This window comes from Prionailurus viverrinus, chromosome F1 (genome assembly GCF_022837055.1).
Source record: "Prionailurus viverrinus isolate Anna chromosome F1, UM_Priviv_1.0, whole genome shotgun sequence".
Taxonomy (NCBI): domain Eukaryota; kingdom Metazoa; phylum Chordata; class Mammalia; order Carnivora; family Felidae; genus Prionailurus; species Prionailurus viverrinus.
In genome coordinates, this window is record NC_062577.1 from 4809374 (window position 1) to 4829241 (window position 19868).

At 43.7% G+C, this 19868-nt stretch overlaps 1 protein-coding gene across 1 annotated transcript in view; it reads left to right on the forward strand.

The window, feature by feature from the left end:
• The first annotated feature begins 371 nt into the window (after positions 1-371).
• The window catches only part of PLD5 (phospholipase D family member 5), a 411506-nt gene continuing 392009 nt past the window's right edge, over positions 372-19868 (forward strand). Inside the window, exon 1 of the mRNA XM_047841563.1 lies at positions 372-672. Coding sequence (XP_047697519.1) covers positions 484-672 — 189 coding nt within the window. The 5' untranslated portion in view covers positions 372-483. The remainder of the gene's footprint in view (positions 673-19868) is intronic.

The window sequence follows — 19868 nt, forward strand, 5'->3', positions numbered from 1 at the left end:
GCGCGGAGGGGCGGGCTCGGCGGCGGGCGGCGCGGCTCCTCACTGCACCAACCTGCGGGCTCCGGCTGGCTGCGGGCCGCGGCCCCTCCCACCCGCACCCCACCCGCGCCGCCGCCGCCGCCGCCGCCGCCGCCCCGGGCCGGCCCAGTCCCAGCCGCTGCCGCAAGGAGCCGGCGTGCGGGGCGCCCGCCCGGACCGCAGCCGCCCGGGGCGTCGCGGCCACCGCGGCGCGCGCCGGGCCTCCCGGGGGCCGGCTCCCCTCCCAGCGTCCCTCGCGCCCCCGCCCCTTTCTCCCACCTCCCCCCTCCCGTGCCCACCCCCGACCTCGCCTTCCCTCCGCCGGCCGCGCTCCTCCCGCCCGGCCGCGCGCTCGGCTCGGCTCCCCGCGCCCCCCGCGCCCGCTCGCTCCTCCTCCAGCCCCGGCCCGGCCTCCCGCGAGCCCTCCAGCCCGCTGCGCGCCGGCCGCCGCCTGGTCATGTCAGGATGGAGATCCGGCAGCACGAGTGGCTCTCGGCCTCCCCCCACGAGGGCTTCGAGCAGATGAGGCTCAAAAGCCGCCCCAAGGAGCCCTCGCCGAGCCTGACCCGAGTGGGCGCGAACTTCTACAGCAGCGTCAAGCAGCAGGACTACAGCGCCAGCGTCTGGCTCCGGAGGAAAGACAAGCTGGAACACGTAAGAGCGGCGCGCTCCCCGGGGGCCTGGGCCCGGCACCTGCCCCGGAGGCGGCCCGAGCGCGCGCGCGGGGCGGCGGGCCCGGGCGCGGGGACCCGGCAGGTGGCCCGACTACTCGGGGACCCGGGCGTCCGCGTCCTCCCTCCGACCCGGGGCCTCTGCTCCTGCACTTTCTTGCCGGGAAGGACCGGGCTGCGGGGAGGAGAGGGGAGGAGATGCCTTTCCCGGCACTGCTTGGCCCCCCGCGCACCTCGACCCTCCCCACGGGCTTCTCGCGGGGTTCATTTGCACCGCGTTCTTGGGGCTCCTCTGCGCGGTGAGCGAGGAGGGGACCTGTCACGGCGGGGCTCCAAGGAACGCGGCGCGGCGGTGGGCTCTTGGAGGGGGTGTCTGCACGGTCTTGGGGGCTGTGTTACTTCGTCCGGAAACTGCCCGTTAGCGAATCCGTGAGGGTGCCGCCGCCGGCCACCCGGCCTGGGTCCGCGCACGAGCCGGAAGAGTTTTCTGGAGCCTGTCCTCTGGGATGAGCAGTTGGCGATCCGCTTCTAGAGCCCAACTAGGGAGGGCGAGCCGAGCGCCCAGATAGATCCCCGGGCACCTGCCGTGGGCAGGGTGGGAGCTGGAGAATGGGGACCACCGCTCGCTGGAGTGCGCGCTTCGCCGGAAGCGTTCCCGGCACTGGAGCTGAGCCCCTGGGGCTCGCCATTCTGGAAGGGGAAAGTCCCTCTAAAGAGACGTTTAGTGGATCCATAGTTTCCAGCCTGACCCATCGGCATCTCCTTAAACCAGATGTTAAAATGAAACTAAGAATTATCTCAAGAGTGCAGCACCCCACTAGCTCAGGAGAGGATGCTGTTCCTTCCCGCGGAGATGCATAAGCCAAACTGAGTGTTAGCGGAATGTGCAGGCTTCCTTGTATTTGGGTCACATTTCCAATTATGACGGAAAGATAACTTCCGAAACTCACGCATTTCATACCGCTGCACGGTCCTGACTCCTATCCGTACCCCCCGCCCCCAAGGGCTTCTCTTCCTCTCCTGGGCTTTGCAGCAACACCTGGCTTCCCGAGAGGAAGCAGTATTTCTCCAACAATCTGAACGGAAGGTCTGTGCCTTTTCTCTCAGGGCCTCATTAAGTCCCTTGAAAGCTCTGGTGTAAAGCTTTGAGTTGGGGAACCGGCTGTCTTGCGGGTGGAAACCCATTTCCTAGTATCAAAAGCATGTCTCACATCCTTAAGACCAGGGAAGTAGCTGGTTTCTAGTTGTTTGAAAGGCAGCAGAATCCGCTTAAAAATGCGAGCTCCAGAAATGGCACGGGAACCGGTGGTTATTAATGTTTAAAGGGGGGCAAAGAGCATCTTCATGGAATTTGGCTCTTGCTGTTGGTATCGGATGTTAGGACCAGGGAGAGTGGTTCAGACTTAAGCAGTGGTAGAAAAAATCTGTGTTTCCGTGTTTATTTGCATCTTGTACTTTTAGCTGCTGTTATCGTTCTTCAGTTCGTGAAAACCAGTCGTGCACCCTTTTCTGTCTACATCTCCGTGAGTCAGACACTAAACACCTTGTACTTCAATGGGTCCTCACTTTTATGTTTCCACTGACAGTTTCAAGTCCTACCAGGGAGGGCCCTGGCACCCTTACCTTTCTGGATGAGTGCAGGATGCTTAGCCTCCCCTGAGGGTCAGAGACCAAGGAAAGGAAAAGTCTCCTTGTTTAAAAGCATGTGAGGACCATGCTTGCTTCTTCACTCAGATGCTCCAAAGACAGCATTGCATTAAAAAAAAAAAAAGAAAAAGAAAAAGAAAAAAGCCACCTCATTTGTTATTTAAATCAGCCTAGCATTTTTGTTTGCTCTCTCCAATACATTCCGCGAGACAGGTATTCTGTTTCTGATGGTTTTCTCTGTATCTGCTTTCAGTTAGAAAGGGGGCTTTACTTCCAGTGAAATTTTTTTGTGATATTCTCTTGCTCCTTTGAAACATCTACATTTTAAATGAAATAGTATTTATGAATATACAATGAGAGAATTAAAATTTGCATAAAAATGTAAATTTTATCTGAATTCAAGCTCGGGGTGTCTGTAATATATGTCTTCTGTTGTGGTGTGCTATGTTTCAGATAGTTCGATGTTAATTTCTGTTTAGATATTTGAAATTTAAAAACTCATAACAAATGTAACCTAGCATATTGAAAATGTGATGTTGACTTTATGATAGACGATATTCTGAACATATGTGGCACTACAGAGTGTCCTAAGAAATTCAAAAGTGACATATGGTAGTTAAAAAGAATCCCATCAATCCATCTAAGCAAATGGATAACCACCATTTTTTTTATCAGGTTAAAAAGTGAGTTAATAATTGTGATGGAGATCATAAGCACGAAAGCAGCCTACGTTATTTTGCTGGTGCTTTAAAAGCCAATCTAGTATTAAGGCCATCATAGGGGTGGATTCACATACACACGTATTCAGTCATTGCTAACGGGATTCCCTGAAATGAAATGTGGCCGTGTGTGGACTCTGTCCAGACTTCAGAGGCAGTGCTCAGTCTGAAAGTCAATAACACGATGCAAAGGGACAGCTGAAGAATATACTTGCACCCACTTAGCTAAAAGGGAGGATAATTTCTCTCTCCTTTTCTGGTTTAAAGGCTGCAAGGGCTAATCCCCAGGCTATACCAGCACCTGAAAAGATCCATGAATTGGTCAAGGATAGGAATACTAACAGCCCATCCTTGAATTTGTCTCTTGGCATGTGTTGTTCAATACTTAAGATGAATGCCCATTAAGAAAGAAATGCTTGTGGGGGAATTCTTGCTTTTTTTTTTTTTTTAACTATTTTAATGTTTACTTTTGAGAGACAGAGAGAGCACAGGGAGGAGCAGAGAGAGAGGGAGACAGACACACAATCCAAAGCAGGCTCCAGGCTCCGAGCTGTCAGCACAGAACCCAACGTGGGGCTCTTTCTCACTTACGGTGAGATCATGACCTGAGCCGAAGTCAGACGCTTAACGGACTGAGCCACCCAGGCGCCCCAGAATTCTTGCATTCTTAAGTCATGATGAGAAGCTACAGAGATTTGTACTGTGAATTCTGGGCTTTGAATTCCACTGGGAAATTTCAGGAAAAAGTAAAATTGCTGACCACACACAGAATGTTTTCTTATTAGCTGCAAATAATCCCCGTGGTTCTTAGACTCTTCTGCTTCTTTTTCTGCCTCACCATGCCTGTGGCTTTGGAAGGCATTAGGTTTGATAAACAGTGGAAGTCTCACATTCTGTAGGGTCCTCTGTTACTTTAGGTGTAACATAACAGGGAGGGATTATGGTCTAGCAAAGCAAGAGGAGCAGGGAGCCATTCCTTTGACCACCCCCCTCCCCCAACCCACCCCTGTTCTGTCAGCCCGCCCTGGGGCTGGGTCACCTTAAGGGTAACGACTTAATACAGTTTGACTATCTTAGAGGACCCTGTAACAATAGTGTTACACTGTAACAATAATGTCTCACGGTGGCATATGCCGTTGGCACTATTTTGTTGCTCTTGTTGTTGTTCAGAGTAGGATTGTTGCAGGGGTTACTCTGCTCACTTGCCTGGTTTTATGCCAGTTGTACGTGTAGAAGTTTCCTGATGCCATTTATGGAGATAGGAATGCCTTATTTTCCCTCATGCTTAGCTCTTGCCAAAGTGCAGTTAAGAGTAGGGCTCTGGGTAGACCATCTCTTATTAACTCTGTGATCTTAGGCAAAAGACTCTGAGTCACCAGGGTATACATTCACATTCCTCCTGGAAGGAGTCACAGGTTTCCTGGGATGATTCAGGGAGACCATCCATGAGTCTGTTGCAGTGACACACAGGCCCCTGACGCCAGGGGCTCAACACTGCAAAGGTGTATTTTACCTCCCGAATCTCATCCGTGCATGTTGGCAGGTTCTCAGACCCCATTCAGACTGCTATGACAGAATACCACAGAAGGGGGCAGCTTACAAACAGTGAACATTTCTTTCTTGCAGTTCTGAAGGTTGGGAAGTTCAAGATCAAGTCACCGGCAGATTCGGGGTCTAGTAGGGGGTACTTCCTCTTTCATTGATGGCTGTCTTTTTGGTCATCTTCTCAGGGTAGAAAAGGCAAGGGGAGCTCTCTGGCGACTCTTTAATAAGGCCACTGTCCTGTTTATGAGGACTGATCACCTCCCAGAGACCCCTTACCTCCCGATGCCAGCCCACTTGGGGTTAGGTTTCTTTTTTTTTTTTTTTTTAAAGTTTATTTATTTTTGGGACAGAGAGAGACAGAGCATGAACGGGGGAGGGGCAGAGAGAGAGGGAGACACAGAATCGGAAACAGGCTCCAGGCTCTGAGCCATCAGCCCAGAGCCTGACGTGGGGCTCGAACTCGCAGACTGCGAGATCGTGACCTGGCTGAAGTCGGACGCTTAACCGACTGCGCCACCCAGGCGCCCCTGGGGTTAGGTTTCAACCATGAGTTTTGAATAAACACGAACATCCAGTCTACAGCACCAGGGGATTTTCCTCATCTTAGTTGCCTGGCCTGGGGGAAGCTCCATCCTGATACATGTTCTCAAGGCAGTTAAAGAGAAGGATGGTAAATCACGTAAAATCTCTCGGTGCTTCGACCCAGAAGCAAAACATCCATTTGCATCCTGTTGATTGGCCAAAGACAGTTTTGAGGCCAAGGCTTGCTTCGAGGAGGTGAGGAAGGGAGATCTGACCAAGACCCAGAGAGAAGGGAAAGAGAACATCCTTGACCAGCTGCATCCATGGAGCCCTTACCCTCCACCTGAGAGCTTGCAGATGTCACATTTGAGATCAGCCTGCCTGCATTATAGTCCTGGACCCAGAGTATATGGGTCTTTTGGCCAGCAAGGCCAGCTGACTATCTTGGGCTCTTTAGGCTGCCTCTGCCTGGCCTCCAGTCTATCCTTTGGGACCCTGACTGTGCTCTGAGCCAGGGCACCCTTGCTTGTGCCCTGCCTGGCCACCCTGAGGCTTCCTCTTTTTGTTCCCACTTTCTGCAGGCTCTGCTAGCAGAGAACAGCTCTTTGCTCTGTCGCCAACCCCTGCTTTCTTTCCCAGCTCTGTGCTGGTGGAATTAAGTCGAGCAATAGTTCATTTATCTGCATGATGGCTCAGAAGGCCTATTTAAAATGGAAAGAGAAAGCAGAAGGGAGAATTTGTAAAGAGTAAAAGGTAGAAGAATCTTTAATGTACATGCTCGTAGTGAGCCTTAGGATCTTGCTTGGTTTAGCTGAGTGCGTCACTTAAAAAAACTGTCTTCTCTAAGTGTGAATATGCACCTGCTAAATAGAGTTTATGTTACCGGTGAATAGTAAGTAAATGAGAAGCACACACTTGATTCCTGGAATAAATTATTCACATGATGAGCGAATAATAAATGGATTGGAGCAAACTTGGTCACTGTGGTCTGGGCTTCTATTATGTAATGCCATTTATGTCCCACAGAACAAATTTGTGGGAGTATTACACCCCACAGAGCAGACCAGTAAAGCACCAAAGACAGTTCAAACTGAAGGAATGAATCTTTAAAATGTTCCACTAAAAATCAAATGGGGGCGCTTGGGTGGCTCAGTCTGTTAAACATCCGTCTCTAGGATCTCGGTCAGCTCAGGTCTTAATCTCAGGGTCGTGAGTTCAAGCCCTGTGTTGGGCTCCATGCGGAGTGTGAAGCCTACTTAAAAATTAATTTAGAAAAGAATAAAATAAAAAAACAGAAATCAAATGAACACACAAGCAGAAAATATTCTTTTTTTAATCTTTATGTACTACTGTTCAATTTGTGTATTATCGGATAATTTTCAGGAGGTAGATGTTTAAGAGAATTAACATTTACCAGGATTATTTCCTGTGCTTTTTGATAGACAGAACAGACAAAACCTAGGCCGAGGCAGGATCCTCTCATCGGTCAAGTAATGGAAGTTTAGATGTCTCTGGATCGTGTTCTAATGGACCTCATGTTGTGTCCATTATTGTACTTGTCACGACTACGGGTAGCAAATATTAATTCTGCTAATGGACTTCTCTAACTGTGGGTTGACATTTCAGTTTATTTTGAAAAACCTTTGATTCTTTGCACTCTGTTGGGTGTGGCTGGTTGATTTATTTTAAGGTGTAGCCTATGACATCATATTTAGTATATTTAATTTGAGAAGCTCAAGATGCTTGGACTTAAGATTTCTTTTTCTACCCTTCGTCCATGTGACAACCACATACCAATTTGTGGCCAATTTCTCTGGAAGTTTTTACTTATCTTTGCAAAATTCTGTGTCTCTATCAGGTTTAAACCTGTATAACAGATTTCCTTTCTTCTATTTTAGTTCCAAAGATTAAAAAATCTGATGGATCTTTTATAACAAAAGTTTTTATACTGCATTGACTGATAGGTGGCATGATCAAGCAGAGGTAGACTTGTTGGTAAGGTTATCAGCCCAGAAATGTTGCTTCAAGTATATATACTGGGGACACATAAAGTTAAGCCTACGATTCGTATCGACACAGACTGTGCTGAGTGAGTTTAGAGTACAATGGGGATATTCAGGAACAGTTGAAATGCCAAACTGTAGTTGTTAAGAGACAGACTTTTTTTTTTTTTAAACCAAAAAAGTACATTTTAATTTTTCTCACAAATGGAAAAATGAGCCCACTTTCTAAAACCCTCAAGCCCTTAAGCAGAGCTTATGGGGAAAAATGAAGAACACTGCAGACTTTCCTAGGTGGAATCAATCGCATTGGAAAATGTCACTGCCGTCTCACATAGGAAGTGGGCCCAAGTTGAACTACCTGATTTGGTATCGTGGGAATGGATGTCATGGCCTTTGGGTCATAAATATGGCTCTTTATTCTCTACAGAGGACAGTGAGCCCTGTGAATATACTGTTTCTCGGACTTGAGCTATGGTATTCCTGCCAATACGTTGTTAGGTCTGGTCCAGCGATACCATCAGGAGTCACCTTGAGAAGGTGGGATGCGTCAACCGACACTTATTGCCGTTGCCTGTTATGGGACCAACACTTTGTTAGCAGATCACGAGGAGTTTCATTTCACAAGCATTCAGGTGACATATACTGTGTTCCAAATGGCGGAGAATTTACAAAGACCAAAGCAGAGTCCCTCCCTCAAGATGTTTACGGCTTAATAAATAGTTATAATATGATTACAGTGTTACGAATAATGCCAAAAAGTGCGACATAGTATAAGAACACTGCCTTCAAAGGACTTGTTTAGACAAGGATAAAATACAGTTAAAAAAAGAAGTAATGTTGGGGAGCCTGGGTCAGCTAAGCATCTGGCTCTTGGTATCAGCTCATGTCATGATCTCACGGTTTCATGAGTTCGATCCCCTGCGTCGGGCTCTGTGCTGACAGGGCAGAGTCTGCTTGAGATCCTCTGCCTCTCTCGCCCTCCGCCCCTTCCCCACTTGCACTGTCTCTATCTCTCTCTCTCAAAAAAAAAACCAAAAACAAACAAAAAAAAACCGCTTAAAAAAAAGTAATGTCGTATGTAGTGATGCTGTATTACGACAAACTTGAATTTATTTCAGTAATGCAAAGTTGCTGTGAAATTTGAAAAGCGGTTAGTGTAATTTATCACATTAGCAGAAGGATAAAGTAAACCCATAGGATTATCTCAACAGATGAAGAAAAATCATATGGTAAAATTCTATACCCAAGCATGATAAAATTGTCAACAAAATGGAAATAAAAGGAAACTTTATCACTCTGACTAAGGGTTTCTTTAAAAAGAATCACAGGTAATGGACAAATATTGAAAAAACTATCTGCATAGATTGTGAGTGGGATTGAGATGCCACTATCAGTGCCTGTTTTCAGCGTGGCACAGGAGGTCATGGCCAATGCACGAAGGCAAGAAAAAGAAATAATATAATTGAAAAGGAAGTAATAAAATTGTCATTATTAGCAGATGACATGAGTATGTACATTTGAAAATCCAGAATAAACCACGGATATACTTAATGAATTAATAATGTCCCTGGGTTATCACAGCCACTACATACAAAGTCAATATTCAAAATTAAACTAGAAAAAATAATTCCAATGTAAAACTAAAAACTTAAAAAAAGAGTTTTTAATATTTATTTTTGAGAGAGAGAGAGGCAGAGTGAGAGCAGGGGAGGGGCAGAGAGAGAGGGAGACACAGAATCCGAAGCAGGCTCCAGGCTCCAAGGCTCCAAGCTGTCAGCCCAGAGCCCAACGCGGGGCTCATACTCATGCACCGTGAGATCATGACCTGAGCCGAAGTCAGATGCTTAACTAACTGAGCCACCCAGGTGCCCCAAAACTGAAACCTTTTACCATTTACATTAGGATACAAATATCATATTCTTAAGGAAATGGGTACCTCTTTTTAATTTCCCCAGATTGAGCTAGAGAGTACATACAATACCAGTTAAGTCCCAGCAGGTTTGTGCATGTGTGTATGTGTTGAAAATGATTCTAGAAATTAAATGGAAACACAAAGGGCCAAGAATAGCCCATATAATCTTTATGAAAAAGAATGAAGTTAGAAGACTGCTTCCATATATCAAAACTTGTTCTAAAACGATTAATTAAAGCAGTGTAGGGATGAACAAACAGAGCAGATGACAAGACAGAATGCAGAAGCAGACCTGTGTATACTTAATTATTGACAGGAACTTGATTTATGACAGAAATGGCAGTTCCGAGGGGCAGTGGGAAAAGGATGGTCTTTTAAAAAATGGTGCTGGCTCAGTTGTACATCTACATTAAAAATGATCTTGGGGCGCCTGGGTGGCTCAGTCGGTTAAGCGTCCGACTTCGATCTCGTGGTTCGTGAGTTCAAGCCCCGTGTCGGGCTCTGGGCTGATGGCTCAGAGCCTGGAGCCTGCTTCCGATTCTGTGTCTCCCTCTCTCTCTGCCCCTCCCCCATTCATGCTCTGTCTCTCTCTGTCTCAAAAATAAATAAACGTTAAAAAAAAATAAAAATAAATAAAAAAAATGATCTTGATTTCTCTTTCACGCCATATGCAAAAATCAGTTTAATGTAGGTTATAGATCTAAATTAGGAACAATGCGGCTTCTAGAAAATAATAGTATAAAAAAACCTTTATCAACTTGGACTAGGGGAAAAATTCTGAAGCAATTTTAAGAATCCCGATATATTGTTATTAATAAACTGGACTACATTAAAATTAGGTAGCTCTGACAGTAAAAGATTAAGAGAATGAAAAGACATATCATAAAACAGGACATATTCCCAACACACACTCCATGACAAAGAGCTTGTATCTACCGTATATAAAAAGCATCTACAAATCAATAACAACAGACAACCCCCAAAAAGTGAGCAAGACATTTGTTTTCATTTTTAAGTTTATTTATTTTGAGAGAGAGAGAGGGAGAGAGGGAAAGGGAGAGAGAGAGTGTGTGTGCGCCATGCACTTATGCACGCACAAGCGGGGGATTGCCAGAGAGAATCCCAAGCAGCCTTCGCACTGTCAGTGGGAGCCTGACATGGGACTCAAAACCATGAACTGTAAGATCATGACCTGAGCCAAAATCAAGGACACTTAAGGCACTAAGCCACCCAGGTGTCCCAAAGTGAGCAAGACATTTAAACAAGAACTTCACAAGAGTATATCCAAGCCATCAAATGTATGATAAGGTGCTTGATGTTGTCAGTCATCAAGGTAGCAAACAGTTGAAATCAGACATCAGTATATAGTCACACGAATGGCTGAGATGAAAATGATTGACAATAACAAGTGTTGATTAAAATGAGGAACGTCTGTAACTCTCATAACTTCCGGAAGGACTGTAATTCATAGAGCCACTATGGAAAACTGTTTACACCCTCTACTAATTTGAATGCATGTATACCTCATGACCCAGTGATTTAAATTCTATGGGTGTATCAAACAAATGTGTGTTCATGGGCACCAAATGAATGTTTATTGAAGCATTATTTTAGTAGCCCCCAACTGAATGCAAGTCTAATAACCAATATAGTTGAATATCCTATATGCTCATATATGTAATACCGTAATATCCTGTAGTTGAATGGATCACGACTTCTAATTTACTCATACAACATATAATACATTAGACAGTGAAAAGGGTTCAATTATATATGTACATGTATCTGTATATGCCGTGCTGTGGATGCCTCTTTCACACACACTAATAAGTGAAGGAAGACAGAGACTGATTCTATTTATGTGTAAAAAAAAAAGGCAAATCTAGGGGCGCCTGGGTGGCGCAGTCGGTTAAGCGTCCGACTTCAGCCAGGTCACGATCTCGCGGTCCATGAGTTCGAGCCCCGCGTCAGGCTCTGGGCTGATGGCTCAGAGCCTGGAGCCTGTTTCCGATTCTGTGTCTCCCTCTCTCTCTGCCCCTCCCCCGTTCATGCTCTGTCTCTCTCTGTCCCAAAAATAAATAAACGTTGAAAAAAAAAATTAAAAAAAAAAAAAAAGGCAAATCTAAATGATGAATATAAGAAGTCAGAATTAGTGATTACCTTTGGGGGTAAAATGGGAACTAGGGAGATTTCCGGGAGGCTAGTCTCTTTTTTTTTTTAGGAGGTGGTTACAAAGTAACATTTATTTTCACACCTTATATGTATCATTATTTCCACAGTAGTTTATTAAAAGAAACAGTAAAATGGGTATAGTGCCCTTTCCTCTTGCTTATTGCTTATCTCCGGCTGTTACTCCTCAGACTATGCTTCTATTCTGTTCTCTCTAGCCCACAGACTTCGGGCCGTGATGCCCTGTCCCTGTTGTGTTCACGTGGCTGACTCCTGCTTGTCACCTCCCTGGGTCCTTTCTGCTCCACAGCCTCACCGTCTGCTTTGGGCAACCTTCCATATCATTCCATTGCTTAGATTACACTGTGTTCTGATGCTGTGTTTATTGCCTTCCCCATAGACTCTCAGTTCACTCTTTTGTAATATTCTTTCCAGCCCCTTTTAAGAGCGACTGTTGAGTGAATCCTAGCCTCCTGGAGCTGAGACACCTGAAGTCACAACTTGTCTGGAGAAGGGTGAACCCTAACCAAGGGTTTATATGGGGCCTCAGGAGCCCAGGAAGAAGAGCTTCAAGCCAGTTAGGGCTGGCTTCAACCAAGTCGTCTGAGGGAAATGCAGGCAGCAGAGAGCCTGTGGGGAAGATTAGTGGGTGAACAAATATGAGTGGAGAACAGGCTTTGTGGAAGGGAATGCTGTGTGTGAAAACACCCACGGAGGTAGGGGTGAGACGAGACTGTGCAGGGCTTGAAGACCGGAATGATCAGCTCTGGAGGGTGGGCTTCTTTCAGTAAGCAAAGGGGAGGCGTTTGAATTTACCAAATCCACGTTTCAGAGAGTCTGCAGCATTGAGGCAGGAGAGAGCCTGGAACTGGGGAGACCAGTGCTAGTCTCTCTTAGTGGTTGAAGTGGGAAGGAACAAAAGGAGGTGGTACAAGTGGAAAAATTGAGGAGGGACAGATGCAAGAAATAGCATCACGTAAGAGAGTTCATGGCACCTGGTGCTTGGCTGGATGTGAGGGGTCTGAGCAAGCTTCTGCATTCAGCAAACATGTGTCGAATGCCAGGGATGTCCCCATAATTGTGATTGGCACAATGGGTAGGAGGCTGAGCAAGGAAGGTCCCCAGACTCCTTGAGAGTTGGAATTCTTCTCTATTCATCAGCGGATCTTGGGTCCAATTTATTATTATCTTGATCTGTATTATCAATATGATTATGATCATAATTCACGGACACTCCAGTTCTGCGCTCTGCACCAAACGGAGTCCAAGGCTTAGGAAGGTTCAGATACACATGATCGGACCTTTTGCTTTGGATTGCTTACAGTTTAGTCCTTCAGAACTCAAATATTGTCACCTCTAGACCCGAGGCCTCATTAGGCGCCCTGTGCAGGCATTGTGGGCAGGCGTCTGTTACATAGCACTTGAAATACTTTTTTTAAATTGCTGATTGTCTATTTTTTGCCCTCAATGGAAAGTTTGAGGATAGTAACAGTGTCTTAGTCATGCCAGTGCATCCTTAATGGCCAACACAGTGCTCGGTGGACATCTAGTATTTAGTGACTTGACTGTTAAAAGAGTGAGTGAATGAATGAATGAATGAATGAATGAATGAATATGGGCTTAGGGAGGCAGGATTTACACATGTAAGTGAAGGAACAAGGTGGCATATGTTACCTGGCAGATAAATGCAACAGACACTGAATGCAGCAAAAATTCAGTGGAAAGAAACACGAGAAGCTACACGGAAACTACAGACTGCATTTCAGATGGAGAAGATAATAGACAAGGATGCTTCTAGCCCAGCCGCAGGCTGAGGCTCCATTCACTGGGAGATGGGGGTTTCGTGGTCACTTTATTGACCTATTCTGGTGTCTAATGCTATTGTTTATAGTGAATTTTATTAGAGTTTTTTAACATATATATATTTCTTTCTTTCTTGTTTCTTTAGACAGCACAAACTGGGGAGAGGGGCAGAGAGGGAGAGAGAGAGAATCTCAAGCATGCCCCACACTCCGTATGAAACCCAGCACGGGGCTCAGGCTCACGACCCTGGGATCATAACCTGAGCTGAAATCAAGAGTTGGATGCTCAACTGACAGGCCACCCAGGTGTCCCTGTTTGAGTTTAAATTTCTGTCTGTCTTAGTTTTAATGAGTCAAGAAGAGTATATTATCTTTTGAATTTTCCCCAAGTACTTTGGGCTGATTTTTTGCTGGCACCTTAATCTGCTGGTTCATGGTTTAGCCTCTTGTCCTGCTCTGGCTGCGTGTGCTTGATCAGAAACTGTGGGACACTCTGTGGCAGGGAGTGTGTTAAAACCGCCAAAGTCCCCTAAAGCACCTGCCAGTCTTGATCATGAAGAACCTCCACTATGACTTCCTGACTTGTCTATTTCCAAACTAATTTCATTTTCTGAGATTTTGCTTTAATCCATGACACATGCACACATTGTTTAAACCTGTCCTATACAATTTCCAATACATCTTTTTTTTTTTACAATGAACTTTTATTTTGGAATAACTCTAGATTTGTGGAAAAGTCACAAGGATAGTAAAGGCATTTCATGCACATCTTTCACCCTATTTGAGGTTTTCCTTAATATTACATCCCAAACTCCAGACTTTGTTAGATTTTCACCAGTTTTATTTTATTTTTTAATTTTAATTTATTTTTGAGAGAGACAGAGAGAGAGACAGAGAGAGAGACAGAGTGAGAATAGGGAAAGGGCAGAGAGAGAGGGAGGCACAGAATCCAAAGCAGGCTCCAGGCTCTGAGTTGTTAGCATAGAGCCTGACGCGGGGCTTGAACTCACAAACCCGTGAGATCATGACCTGACCCGAAGTCAGATGCTTAGCTGACTGAGCCACCCAGGTGCCTCAGATTTTCACCAGTTTTAAATTGTGTTTAAAGATTTTGGTGTTCCAAGATCCAATCCAAGATAACACATTGCGTTTACTTGTCATGTGTCCTTAGCCTCTGGTCTGCAACGGTTTCTCAGGCTTTCCTCAGTTTTCATGACCTTGACAGATTCCCCCCCCCCCCCCCCCGCAGTTTTATTGAAAACTAAAATTGTAAGAAATGTAAAGTGAACATTGTGATAGTTTGGTATACATACATTGGAACAGGATTTTCACCATCAGGTTAATGAAAACATCATCACCTTACATATTTTTCTTTTTGTGGGTGTGTGAGAACATTAAAGTTCTACTGTTTTAGCAAATATTTTTTAAAGTGTATTTATTTATTTATTTAGAGAGAGAGGATGCGGGAGGGGCAGAGAGGGAGGGAGAGAGAGAATCACAAGCAGGTTCTGTACTCTCAGTGCAGAACCTGATGGGGGCTTGAACCCACAGACTGTGAGATCATGACCTGAGCCAAAACCAAGAGTTGGACGCTTAACTGACTAAGCCACACAGGCACCCCCAGACATCATTCTTATAAATGAAAGTTTGTACCCTTTTACAGTCTCTTCCTATTTCCCCCAACACCCCCCAACTCTGGAAACCACTTTTCCGCTCTCTGTTGCTATGAGTTAGACTTTTTTTTTTCTTTTTTAATTTCACATATAAATGATGCCATGCAGTATTTGTTATTCTCTGGCTTTTTCACTTACCATAATGCCTTCTAGATCCATCCACGTGGTCACAAATGGCGGGATTTCTTTTTTTCTTATGACTACATAATATTCCATTGCGGATATGGATATACATCTTCTTTATCCATTCATCATTGATAGAAACGTAGGTTATTTCCATATCTTTGCTATTGTGAATAACATTGCAGTGAACATGGGAAGGCAGATATCTCTTTGATATCCTGGTTTCCTTTCTTTTGGATATGCTGGGATTGCTGGATTGTATGGTAGTTCTATTTTTAATGTTTTCAGGAACCTCTCTACTGTTTTCCAGAGTGGTGGCACTTGTGTGCATTCCTACCAACGGTGCACAAAGGTTCCGTTTTCTCTCCATCCTTGCCCACACATGTTATCTCTTGTCTTTTTGACCATAGCTGTTCTAGTAGGTGTGAGGTGATATCTCATTGTGGTTTTGATTTACATTTCCCTGATGATGAGTGATGTTTTCATATACCTGTTGGCCATATAGTTGGATTAAAAAAAAATTTTTTTAATGTTTATTTTTGAGAGAGAGAGTGTGGGGCGGGGGGGGGGGGCGAGGAGCAGAGAGAAAGGGAGACACAGAATCTGAAGCAGGCTCCAGGCTCTGAGCTGTCAGCACAGCCTGATGCGGGGCTTGAACCCACAGATCATGAGATCATGACCTGAGCTGAAGTTGGACATGCAACCAACTCAGCCACCCAGGTGGTCCTAGTTGGCTTTTTTTTTTTTTTTGCTATTGAGCTGAATGAGTTCTTTATATATTTTGGGTATTAATCCCTTATCAGATCTATGATTTGCTATCAGATATACAATTTGCAAATATTTTCTCTGATATGGTAGGCTGCCTTTTCATTGTTGATAGTTTCCTTTGCTGTGCAGAGCTTTTTAGTTTGATGTTGTCTACTCATTTATTATTGTTTTTGTTGCATTGCTTTTGGGGTCAAATCCAAAAAGTCATTGATTTAGTTTGAAATTAGGAAGTGTGATGCCTCCAGCTTTTTTCTTCTTCCTTAAGATTGCTTTGGTTTTTCTAGGGTTTTGTGGTTCCATACAAATTTTAGGATTATTTTTTCTATTTCTGTGAAAATGCCATTGGATCAAAATTTTTTTTTAATGTTTTTATTTATTTTTTTGAGAGACAGAGATAGAGCATGGGTGGGGAAGGGGCAGAGAGAGGGAGACACAGAATCTGAAGCAGGCTTCATGCTCTGAGCTGCCAGCACAGAGTCCAATGTGGGGCTTGAACCCATGGACTGCAAGATCATGACCTGAGCCAAAGTCAGACGTGTAAGTGACTGAGCCACCCAGGTGCCCTGTGCCACTGGATATTTGATAGTGATTGTGTCAAATATGTAGATTGCTTTGGGTACTATGGGCATTGTTCCAGTGTAATTCTTCCAATCCATGAGCCTGGAATGTCTTTCCATTTATTTGTGTCTTCCTCCCTTTCTTTCATCAATGTCTTATAATATTCAGTATACAAATGTTTCATTTCCTTAGACAAGTTTTTTCCTGGGTATCTTATTCCTTTTCATGCAATCGCAAATGGGATTTTCCCCCTTAATTTCTTTTTCTGATAGTTTCTTATTAGTGTATAGAAATGGAGCTGATTTTTCTATGTTGACTCTGTGTCCTGGTTTTACTGAATTTGTTTATTCTAGCAGTTTTTTGGTGGAGTCTTTGGGGTTTTCTATATATAATATCATGTCATCTGCAAAGAGAGACTGTTTTATTTCTTCCTTTCTGATTTGGATGCCTTTTAATTATTTTTCTTCCCTAACTGCTCTTCTGAGAGCTTCCAGTGCTACATTGAATGCAAGTGGTGAGAGTGAGCATCCTATTTGACCTTACAGGAAAAGCTTTCAGCTTTCACCACTGAGTATGATGTTAGCTGTGCTCTTGTCATTTATACCCTTTATTATGTTGAGAATCATCCTCCCTACAACCAGTGTGTTGAGAGTTTTTTAAATCATGAATGGATGTTGAATTTTGTCAGATGGCTTTTCTGTGTCTATTGAGATGGTCATATGATTTTTATCTTTAATTTTGTTAATGTGGTGTATCGTATAGATGGTGGATATTGAACCATCCTTGCATTCCTGGAATAAATCCCATTTGATCTTGATGTTTGATCCTTTTAATGTATTGCTGAATTCAGTATACTGATAATTTGTTGAGGATTTTTGCATCTATGTCCATCTGAGATATTGTATGTAATTTTCTTTTCTTGTAGTGTCTTTATCTGGTTTTGGGAATAAGTAATGCTGGCCTCCTATATTGAGTTTTGAAACGTCCTCTCCTCTTCTATGTTTGGGACAGAGTTTGGGAAAGATTGGTATTGATTCTTCTTAAAATGTTTGGTAGAATTCACAGGTGAAGTCATCTGGTCCTGGACTCCCGTTTGTCAGGAGGTTTTTCATTACTGATTCAGTTTCCTGACTAGTAATCAGTCTGTTCAGGTGTTCTGTTTTTTCACAAGTCTGTTGTGGTAGGGGTATGTTTCTAGAAATTTATCAATTTCTAGTATGTTGTCCAATTTGTTGGTATAGGTATCACCTGCTGTCAGAAAGTTGTTACTCCATTTCACTTTTACAAATGGCCTACATTGGTACCTATTTTCGCTAACCGGAAGAAATTTGCACAGGATTTTTGCTCACAAAAAGTGAAAACAGGTTTCAGTATTTATTTTGCAGTGAACCATTACAGAGGTAGTACACACCCCAGCAGTAAAAGTGGCGCCACCAAGTTCCTTCCTGAAGAACTGCACTCAGCTTCTCTGCTTGAAGCTGACATAGCTTTGAACTGGGTCTATGAGCGTCTGTGATTTATCTGGATTTATTTTGTGCATCCATTAGCAACATGGTATCAGAAAAGCCTAAGAGAGGTTAATTTTTGGGTCTGGGAATACTCAAAGATTTTTCCATATAAATTAATGGTAATTGCTTCTTTGCTTTATGCCATTTAGGTTTATGAAGTATTTCATAGGAACATTCTACTTTTGGGTATCCAGAGGAAATGTATATAATTGTTCATAGTAGTCTCTTATGATCCTTTGTATTTATCAAGTGTGATGTCTCCTCTTTCATTTAAAAAAATTAAAAAAAAATTTTTTTAATGTTTATTTATTTTTGAGACAGAGAGAGACAGAGCATGAGTGGAGGAGGGGCAGAGAGTGAGGGAGACATAGAATCTGAAGCAGGCTCCAGGCTCTGAGCTGTCAGCACAGAGCCTGACTCCGGGCTTGAACTCACAGACTGGGAGATCATGACCTGAGCTGAAGTTGGACACTTAACTGACTCAGCCACCCACACGTCCCATTAAAAAAAATTTTTTTTTACATTTATTTATTTTTGAGAGACAGAGAGAGAGCATGACTGGCAGGGGCAGAGAGAGAGGGAGACACAGGATCTGAAGCAGGCTCCAGGCTCTGAGTTGACAGCACAGAGCCCAATGCAGGGCTCGAACTCACAAGCTGTGAGACCATGTCCTGAGCCAAAGTCAGACGCTTAACTGACTGAGCCACCCAGGCGCCCCATCTCCTCTTTAATTTCTAATTTAATTTGAGTCCTCTCCCCTTCTTTTTCTTGTCTGTCTAAAGTGTGGGAAAAGGTTTGTGTATTTTACCTTTTCAAAAAACCAGCTTAGTTTTATTGATCATTTCTATTGTCTTAGTTTCTTTCATTTATTTCTGCACTGATCTTTATTATTTCCTTCTTTATTCTAACTTTGGATTCAGTTTGTTTTTTTGTTTCTAGTTCCTTGAGGTGTGAAGTTAGGTTGTTTATCTGAACTCTTCTAGTTTCTTAATGTAGGCATTTATCTCTACCAACTTCAGTCTTAGAATTGTTTTTCCTCTATCCCATAAGCTTTGTTCCATTGTATTTCCATTTGTCTACAGTTACTTTATTTCTCTTTTGATTTATTTATTTTTGACCCATTTATTGTTCAATAGCATATTTTTTTATCTGCATATATTTGTGAATTTTCCAGTGTTCCATTTTAATTGATTTCTAGTTTCGTACCATTGTGGTCAGAGAAGACGTTTTTAGATTTCAGTTTCCTTAAATGCAGTAAGACTGGTTTTTGTGGCCAACATATGATCTGTCCAGAGTGTTCCATGTGCACTTCAGAAGAATGTGTATTCTGCTGATCTTGGATGGAAATTGTTGTAAATGTCTGTTAAGTCCATCTGGTCTGATGTGTAGTTTGAGTCCCACATTTCCTTATTGATTTTATGTCTGGAAGACCTATCCATTAATGAAAATGGAGTATTGAAGTCCCCTAATATTATTGTACTGTTGTCTGTTTCTTCTTTCAGGTCTGTTAATGTTTGCTTTATGTGCTTGTATGGTGAGTGCATAAGTATTTACAAATGTTATATCCTCTTGTTGGGTTGACCCTATTATTATTATTATCTAATGACCTTTTAGTGCCTCTTATTAGAGTCTTGTTTTAAAGTCTTATTTTTTCTGATAGAAGTATAGCTACTTCAGTTTTCTTTTGGTTTACATTTGCATGAATACCATTTTCCCTGCCTTCAATTTTAGTCTGTGTGTGTGTGTGTTTAATTTTTTTTTATGTTTATTCAGTTTTGAGAGATAGAGACAGAGCATGAGCGGGGAAGGGGCAGAGAGAGGGAGACACAGAATCTGAAGCAGGCTCCAGGCTCCGAGCTGTCAGCACAGAGCCTGATGTGGGGCTTGAACTCACGAACTGCGAGATTATGACCCTAGCTGAAGTCGGACGCTCAACCAACTAAGGCACCCAGGTGCCCCAGTCTGTGTGTGTTTTTAAAGCTGACATGAATCTCTTGTGGATACCATATCTCTTGTTTTTAGAATCCATTCAGCTATGTACCAATTGATGTGATGAATGTGTCCTCTGAGCCTGAAAACTGTGTCAGATGAGGGATGGATATTCATGGTGAATGGGACCACTTTTCTTGCTCTGCCCGCAGGCCCCTTGCCTCTCCTCCCTGCCCATTGGCTGGGAGTGGAGGGTAATGGTGGGGCAGTGAGGAAAAAAAAATCATTCAACTGTTATATG